The sequence below is a fragment of the Poecilia reticulata genome, chromosome 23 (assembly GCF_904066995.2).
Source record: "Poecilia reticulata chromosome 23, P_reticulata-male-v2, whole genome shotgun sequence".
Lineage (NCBI taxonomy): Eukaryota > Metazoa > Chordata > Actinopteri > Cyprinodontiformes > Poeciliidae > Poecilia > Poecilia reticulata.
In genome coordinates this window covers 532,113-540,462 of record NC_088852.1, presented here as the reverse complement: position 1 = coordinate 540,462, position 8,350 = coordinate 532,113, and the positions used below count along the sequence as shown (strand labels likewise).

The 8,350-nt window shown below is 48.9% G+C and overlaps 1 protein-coding gene across 1 annotated transcript; it reads left to right on the top strand.

Annotated features, from left to right (window-relative positions):
* Positions 1–79: 79 nt before the first annotated feature.
* lta4h (leukotriene A4 hydrolase) lies at positions 80–7,363 on the top strand. The gene is made up of 20 exons (XM_017302983.2): positions 80–214; positions 1,901–2,184; positions 2,904–3,034; positions 3,116–3,236; positions 3,552–3,620; positions 3,684–3,788; positions 3,980–4,032; positions 4,104–4,176; positions 4,268–4,408; positions 4,492–4,515; positions 4,612–4,682; positions 4,751–4,862; positions 4,944–5,088; positions 5,165–5,268; positions 5,632–5,702; positions 5,777–5,831; positions 6,614–6,709; positions 6,774–6,856; positions 6,932–7,036; positions 7,122–7,363. The coding sequence occupies exons 2-20, from the start codon at positions 2,038–2,040 to the stop codon at positions 7,258–7,260; spliced, it is 1,845 nt and encodes a 614-aa protein (XP_017158472.1). The 5' UTR covers positions 80–214; positions 1,901–2,037; the 3' UTR covers positions 7,261–7,363.
* Positions 7,364–8,350: the final 987 nt, after the last annotated feature.

Sequence of the window (8,350 nt, the reverse complement as noted above, 5' to 3'; positions counted from 1 at the left end):
GCGGCAGGTGGGCCGGTCCCGCCGCTCCCGCTGCCTGCCTCCGGGTTCCGGGCCGGACTTCCCGGATCCCCCCTCTTGGACGGAACAATGGACCGGTCCAAAGCGACTCCTGAACGGCGGACAAACTTTCTGCTGCTCCACAGGCAGGTGCAACAGGTGTTCCTGCAGCCAATCAGAGACGAGCCGAAAATGATCGACCAATCAGCTTCATGTGGTGAGCAGCAGCTGAGCAGGAAGTATCAGGATGTTTTTCACTTTGCTTAAACTTTATGAACCTTTTCAGACTTTAACACGTTATTAATAAAGTAAATGTTTAATCATTTAATATTAGAATAAAATATTTTATTGTCCATCGGTGATTCAGATGTAACAACAGATCATAGAATGTAGATTCACATAGAGGGGAAAAACTAATAAAATGTGTTAAAACAGAATAAAGTACAAAATTATAACATAAATACTGCGCAGTTATGAAAACGGCGAAGTGCAAATGAGTTAAAAACTCAATTTCAGTTTTATTTCTACAGTTCACAACAAATGTCTCCAAACTTTTACAGTAAATTATGTCAATTCAATAATAATACATTCATCAGACAGTAAGCTCAATTAATCCATTTCCAAGTTTAAAAAGTCCAAAAGTCACTTCCAATAAATAGTAATAATTTTTAGAATCTTAAATAAGCTAAGAGAGGAAAACATGAGTCTGATTTAATGGCAGATAAAGATGGAAATATTTATATGTTAGTTTTATTATCTTTATTTATAATATTGCTCAAAACCCTGAAAGCCTGATGTTTTACGTTTTACATTTATATAAAAACATTGTGAATTTTACATTTTATAAAAGTCATGAAAGAATAAAAAGATAAATAATATAAATGATCAACAATAAACCAAATAATAAGACATAATAACGTTGATGAAATGGATAAATAAACCTGAGTTTTCCTCCTGATCATATTAGCTCTGACTGAAAGTAAAAAGTACACCCTCCGGAACCGGGTTCACTTTCTTCGTTCTTTCATTAAAATCATGACTCTGGTTTTAATGAGACGTCAGGTAATCATCCACTAATGTAAACGTGAACGCGCTGCCCCGGCGCACAGCGCCCCTGCTGGATGGACGCGGAGGGTTTCCGTCCGGATCCCATTAAACTCTTTACAGATTTTGCGGTATATTTTATTTAATCTTAGTCAATTTTATATTTTGTTCAACTTCATTGATTGAAAAGAGCAACTTTAAGAGGAAGCATTTAGTTTCATAAGTAAATCAAGACGTAGAAACTAAAGAGGAACCAGAATAAATGATTCAGTCTTATTTCTAATTATTATATTTGTGTGTGAGTGTCCAACAAGGTTCAAAGGTCAAATGGAAATGTCTTCTCTATAATTATTACTATTAATGATTTCTGCATCCATGGTTTTAAAATTAGTCAATTTATTATTTTACATTTATCCATTTTCCTATTATTTATCCTACTTAATATTTCTGTGTCTCATCCAGTATAGTTTAATTATATTTTTCATATTGTATTCTATTTATTGTCATATTAATATGTCCAGGCTTTTATTTTGCACAACCCAGCCTGACAGCTGTTGTTTACATTCTGTTCTGATGACTACTTCCTGTAGTAAAACCAAGCTGCACCAACAGTGCCCCCTGCTGGATGGACATGGATTTACTCTTTAAACCTTAATTATAATTTTATTCATATGTACTTATTTATTTTAGGTTCTTTTTCTCTACGAATTATATCTAAACTTATTTTTACATGACTTCTGTTTTAGTTTCTTAATTTATTATTTTGATTATTTCAAACTTGTAAAATATAGGAACATTTTAATGTTTTTAAACAAATCATAAATTAACGTTCAGTCGCTGTTTAATTTTTTTTATAAAGGTTTCAAAATAAAAGCCGGAATTGCGCTGGGGCTTTTATCATGAAAGGCGGTCCGGAAGTCCCGCCCTCTCCCCGGTGTCTGAGCGACTGTTTCGGCGTGCCTCCTCTCAGTGCTCGGTCTCTGCGGACGGATCAAGATGTCGGACCCCTGCTCCTTCTCCTCCTTCTCCACCTGCCTCACCAAACACCTGAACCTGCAGCTGCACGTGGACTTCGACAGACACGTGATCAGAGGGAAGGTCCAGCTCACCGTGGAGGCTCTGGAGGACCGCTTCTCCGTTCTGGTGAGCTGCCCGGTTCCGGTGCTCCGGTACCGACCCGGTCTCGGCCTTTGAGCTCACATCAGGCAGCTTGTCAGTGAGGCGAATAAAAACAGAGATAATTTGCATAGAGTCTGGTCAGGGGTCTGGTTCAGAAACACGGAGCTCAGGAAGATCTGCTCAGGTTCTGCTCGGTTCTGGTTCTGCAGCGGAACAGCCGCAGGTCCTGCTGAGATGGTGAAGTTTCCTCATCCAGCTGAGGTTCCTCTTTAATTCGGCTCATGAAGGCCACACTTGCATCACATATTTAATCACTTTAAGGAGTTAAATCTGAGCTGAGTTTTGTTAGAAGACGGTGAACTTTGATCTTTGGTTCCGGACTGAAAGTGAATAATTCCTCTACTGCAACATAAACACACCGCAGAAAGTGTTTAAATGTTTTTTTTGTGACTCATCCACACTTCCAGTTGCCACTGTGTGGAGTCCTGGAGTGTGACGTCACGAGGACAGGTGTTTTCACCTGAGCTCTTCATATTTCACTGAAGTGCAATCTGAGTGTGAAAGAGTCGGAAGCAGCAGGATGAAGCGTCAGATTTCATCAGACAGATGCGTTTATATTGTTGAGCTGGAGCTGCAGTGATGTGCGAACCTTGTACTGGTCCAACTGGTTTCAGCCAGGTGACTTTTATCAGCAGGTGTGACTTTATCTTAACTGCTTAATGAAATCAGTTCTTCTGCTGCAGACTTTGGACAGCAGAGACCTGAACGTCTCGTCCGTGTCGGTCAACCAGCAGACGGCCCGCTTCGAGCTGGGCCCCAAACACAGCTTCAAGGGGACCCCGCTGGTCATCACGCTGCCCTATGACCTCTCCAGGTGAGCTCACGTCCAGCTCCCCACCTCCTGTCTGTCCTAACGGTGACCTGTGTGACCTGTCTGTGTGTCTGGACCAATCAGGGGCCAGCAGGTGATCGTGGAGGTGACCTATGAGACGTCTCCATCTGCGTCTGCGCTGCAGTGGCTCACACCTGAGCAGACGGCAGGGAAGAAACAGCCCTACCTGTTCAGCCAGTGCCAGGTGACGTACCTGTCGGACCTACCTAAGGCATAGGAAGATGTGGGCGGGTCCAAACGGAAGTTCCGGTTCCTCTTGGTGGTTTCTAACTGCTGAGACACAGATTTGGGGAAACTGATGTTTCTTCAGTGTTGAGCAATGACCCAGTTGCTCCACTTCCTCCTGGTTCTGGTTCCAAACTGGTTCCGTTTCTAATGAAGCTCCTCGTCTTACCTCTGAAAACCACACAGAACCGGTCTGGAAGGTCCAGCAGAACCAGAACATTCACATAGCAAACTGATCAGGATCTGAATCTTTGCCCTGTGCTTCGTCTGACAGGCTCATCACTGCAGGAGCATGGTTCCCTGTCAGGACACGCCATCCATTAAACACACCTACTACGCACAGGTAACACACATACCTGCACAGCTAACACACACCTGCACAGCTAACACACACACCTGTGTCCAGGTGTCTGTCCCGAAGCAGCTGGTGGCGTTGATGAGTGCGGTGAGGGACGGACAGGAAGTGGACCCTCAGGACTCCGGTCGGATCGTCTACAGGTTCCGACAGCCGGTAGGCCACGCCTCTTTCCTTCATGACATCATCACCGTCTCACCTGAGTTCAGGTGTTCACAGTCTGGCTAAAGTATTCACACCCTTGATGTCTTTTCACAAATAAAACTCTGAAAAGTGTGGCATGCATTAGTATTCAGCCCTACGAGCTCTGTGACCTCACTCTTCCCCTCTGTGACCTCTGACCTCAGGTGGCTATGCCGTCCTACCTGATAGCCATTGTGGTGGGAGCTCTGGAGAGCAGGTAGTGTTTGATGATGTCATGGCTCCACCTGTACCAGGTGACAGGACCTCTGCTCTCTGATTGGTCTACAGGGAGATCGGCCCCAGGTCCAGAGTCTGGTCTGAGACGGAGTTTGTGGACAAGGCGGCGTCCGAGTTCTCTGAGGTGAGTCGCCATGGTAACCGTGATCCGATCGGAGCGGCCGGGCCCGTTCCGCTGCTCTCCCTCACCTGCTCTGGTCTCACCTGTCCATCAGACGGAGACCATGCTGCAGACGGCCGAGGACCTGGCCGGCCCGTATGTCTGGGGTCAGTACGACGTCCTGGTTCTGCCGCCCTCCTTCCCCTACGGCGGCATGGAGAACCCCTGCCTCACCTTCGCCACGCCCACTGTGCTGGTAAACCCCAACGCGCCCGCCACACCTGGCGCCGTGTCATGTGACCGTCCTGTTGACCAGCTGTTTCCTGTCTCTCTCCTCAGGCTGGAGACAAATCCCTGTCTGGAGTGAGTAACACCCGGGTCACACCTGGCTGGGTCTCCGTGTGGGCGGGGCTTTAATGGACAGGTTAATCCAGGTGGGATGGTGTCTGTGCTCCTCAGGTGATCGCTCATGAGATCTCCCACAGCTGGACCGGGAACCTGGTGACCAACAGAACCTGGGAACACTTCTGGTAACCAGTCAGGAGCGAGTAGGGTCCAGTGGGTTTGGGTGTGATGCTCAGGTGTGTTCTGCTCCCAGGCTGAACGAGGGTCACACCGTCTACCTGGAGAGGATGATCGGCAGGCGAATGGAGGGGGAGCAGTTCAGGCAGTTTAAAGCCATCGGGGGCTGGAGTTACCTGCAGGACTCGGTGAGAACCAGAACCCATCAGTACGTCTCCTCAGAACCATGCAGGTGTTTCCTCTCACCGCTCACCTCACCTGCCGCTCAGGTGAACACCTTTGGAGCCAACAACCCTCTGACCAACCTGGTGCCCAGCCTGCAGGAGGTCGATCCAGACGACGCCTTTTCCTTGGTGCCCTACGAGAAAGGCTTCGCTCTGCTGTACCACCTAGAGGAGCTGATGGGGGGCCCAGGTGACCCCTGGACACACACACACACACCTGGTTCTGGTCCCTTGCTGATGCACCTGTTGGCTTGTCTCTCCCTCAGAGGTCTTCATGGGTTTTGTGAAGTCCTACATCCAGCGATTCGCCTACAGCAGTGTCACCACCGATGACTGGAAGAACTACCTGTTCACCTACTTCAAGGACAAGGTGAGGACGCACCTGGGAGGGGCACCAGGTGACGCACCTGCTCAGGACATTCTGGGATTACGGACCTACTTGGGTGTTTTTGGTTTGACGAACCCACTTCTTGGCTTTTGGGGTGATGAATGTAGTCGAGGATGTACCTGGGGGCCCTGAGGGGCCCCCAGGTACGTCCATCACCCAAAAAACAAGGACTGGGTTGACCGACTCGAGGAGCTTTTGGGTCGATGACTATATTCGGGGGCCTTTGTGGTGAGGAACACACCTGGAGGGCCTTTGTTTGGGTGGGGAACATTTAGGGGCGACACACCCAGGATCCCTAGTTCTGGGTGTTCCTGGTTCTCAGGTGTCCAACATGTCGTCCTTCAGGTGGACATCCTGAACAAGGTGGACTGGAATGGCTGGATGTTCACTCCTGGGATGCCTCCGGTCAAACCTCAGTAGGTGAACCTTCCCTGTCCCCCATCTGGTCCCTGAGACCCGTCCTGACCCGTTGGTTCTGGTTCTGATCCAGGTATGACACCACGCTGGCAGACGCCTGCATCGCTCTGACTCAGAGGTGGATCAAGGTAAGAACTGCTCCTCATCCAGACAAGTCCCCTAGAGGCTTTGGACCGAGACGTCTGTCCTCTCAGCTCCGTCTGTCCTCTGAGCCTCCGTCTGTCCTCTGAGCCTCCGCCTGTCCTCTCAGCTCCGCCTGTCCTCTGAGCCTCCGTCTGTCCTCTGAGCCTCCGTCTGTCCTCTGAGCTCCGCCTGTCCTCTCAGCTCCGTCTGTCCTCTCAGCTCCGTCTGTCCTCTGAGCTCCGTCTGTCCTCTGAGCCTCCGTCTGTCCTCTGAGCCTCCGTCTGTCCTCTCAGCTCCGTCTGTCCTCTGAGCCTCCGTCTGTCCTCTCAGCTCCGTCTGTCCTCTGAGCCTCCGTCTGTCCTCTGAGCCTCCATCTGTCCTCTGAGCCTCCGTCTGTCCTCTGAGCCTCCGTCTGTCCTCTGAGCCTCCGTCTGTCCTCTCAGCTCCGTCTGTCCTCTGAGCCTCCGTCTGTCCTCTGAGCCTCCGTCTGTCCTCTCAGCTCCGTCTGTCCTCTGAGCCTCCGTCTGTCCTCTGAGCCTCCGTCTGTCCTCTGAGCCTCCGTCTGTCCTCTGAGCCTCCGTCTGTCCTCTGAGCCTCCGTCTGTCCTCTGAGCCTCCGTCTGTCCTCTGAGCCTCCGTCTGTCCTCTGAGCTCCGTCTGTCCTCTGAGCCTCCGTCTGTCCTCTGAGCTCCGTCTGTCCTCTGAGCCTCCGTCTGTCCTCTGAGCTCCGTCTGTCCTCTGAGCCTCCGTCTGTCCTCTGAGCCTCAGTCTGTCCTCTGTCCCCTCAGGCCAAAGACCAGGACCTGAATGTCTTCAGCCAGTCGGACGTGAAGACACTGTCGTCCCACCAGCTCATTGAGTTCCTTTCTCTGCTGCTGCAGGAGGTAAAGCAGGCCCTCTGTCCCCCTGTGTTTCCCTCTGACCTTTGACCCCTGCTCTGTCCCTCAGGAGCCCCTCCCTCTGTCTCATGTGAAGAAGATGCAGGACGTCTACGATCTCAACGCCTCCACCAACTCAGAGATCCGCTTCAGGTGACTCATTGGCTCAGATCTAAGCTCCGCCCCTCCCTGGCGGTGCTGCGTCCTGATTGGCTGCTGTGTGTCCAGGTGGCTGCGGCTGTGCGTCCGCAGTCAGTGGGAGGAGGCGGTTCCTCTGGCGCTGAAGATGGCGACGGAGCAGGGCAGGATGAAGTTCACCCGGCCGCTCTTCAGGTACGACGATGCGTCCAGGTGAGCTGCAGGTCGACGCTGCCGTGTTTCTCACCTGTCCTCCATCTTGGTGCCTCTGAACCTGCAGGGAGGTTTTTAACTTTGAGAAGCACCGTGAGGAAGCCGTGCGCGTGTTCATGGCTCACCGCGCCGCCATGCACCCGGTGACCTCCGGCCTGGTGGCCAAGGACCTGAAGGTGGACGCCAGCAGCACCGGAGACCGCTGAGGCCCGGCCGGTTCCGACCCGGTTCTGAACCTGCAGTATTACATCACAGAACCAGAAGCTTCTGTTGGACCAGATCAGGTTTTTATAAAGATCTTTGAGCTCAGCGCCGAGTCGTGTCGTTTGTTTTAAACTGCAGAAAATCAACTTTCTGCATCTCTTTGGTGTGGAGTGCACCTCTTGGTTTAGACCCGGGGTCTCCAACATGCGGCTCCAGGGCCATAAGTGGTTCTCTGGACCCTCCACAGCGGCCCTTAACTTTAAATAAAGATGTACGGTTGTTTTCCCCGCTGTAAAAAATCTTGGCAGGTATTTTTGGTCTTTTATTGCAAAAATCTTGCATAAATTTAAAATAAGACCAAACTAAGTTAGAGGTAACGTTTCAGCTGTTAATAACTCAATATTGACTTAAAACAATAATTTACCATTTTAACTTATACAGGAAAATGTTTGGTTGGCAGATTATTTCACTTTGGATCAACGATTTAAAGAATCTCCAACTTATTTGTAATTTATTCTTTTTCCATTAGAAACTAGACAAAAACACTTGGTCAGGTTTCGTGTTTTTACAATAATTTCACTAAATATTCACAGAAGAAAGTCTGAAAAATAACCAGGAATATTTTTGAAGGTTTTTTTTTAGGGTTGGAAACTTTTTTTTTTCAGTCAAGAAAAGATTTTGGGCCCAAACAAAAACTTTGACTGATTTCAAACTTTGACTTTAGATATAAATACATCAACTTTAGAGGAATAAAGGATTTTATAGCATTTTCTACAAACATCCACTTCCCCCAGAAGAAAACCTAAAAACTGATATAAAGTTATTAGCAGTATAACGTTTTAAAGATCCTGTCGCCATAAACAAGTTTTATTTACAAAAGTAAAGTTAATTCAGAGCCCAGTGAGTCGTGGTGGTGGCAGCGTCATGCTGTGGTGATGGAGGCGTTAAAATGTCTGAGCAGGACGAAGATGAACAGGTAAAAGTTTCACCATCAGCTTCCTGTTGGCGCGAAGCAGCAATAAATGAGTTTGTTCATCAGGAGGAAGTGAGGAAACGTTTCACCAACTTTCTACAGTTTACATGAACCATCAG

Coding starts and splice junctions, on each gene's coding strand:
- lta4h (XM_017302983.2), top strand. CDS start 2,038: ATGTCGGACCCCTGCTCCTTCTCCTCCTTCTCCACCTGCCTCACCAAA. Junction 3,789..3,979: donor TCTACAGGTTCCGACAGCCG/GTAGGCCACGCC, acceptor CTCTGACCTCAG/GTGGCTATGCCGTCCTACCT. Junction 5,703..5,776: donor ATGCCTCCGGTCAAACCTCA/GTAGGTGAACCT, acceptor GTTCTGATCCAG/GTATGACACCACGCTGGCAG.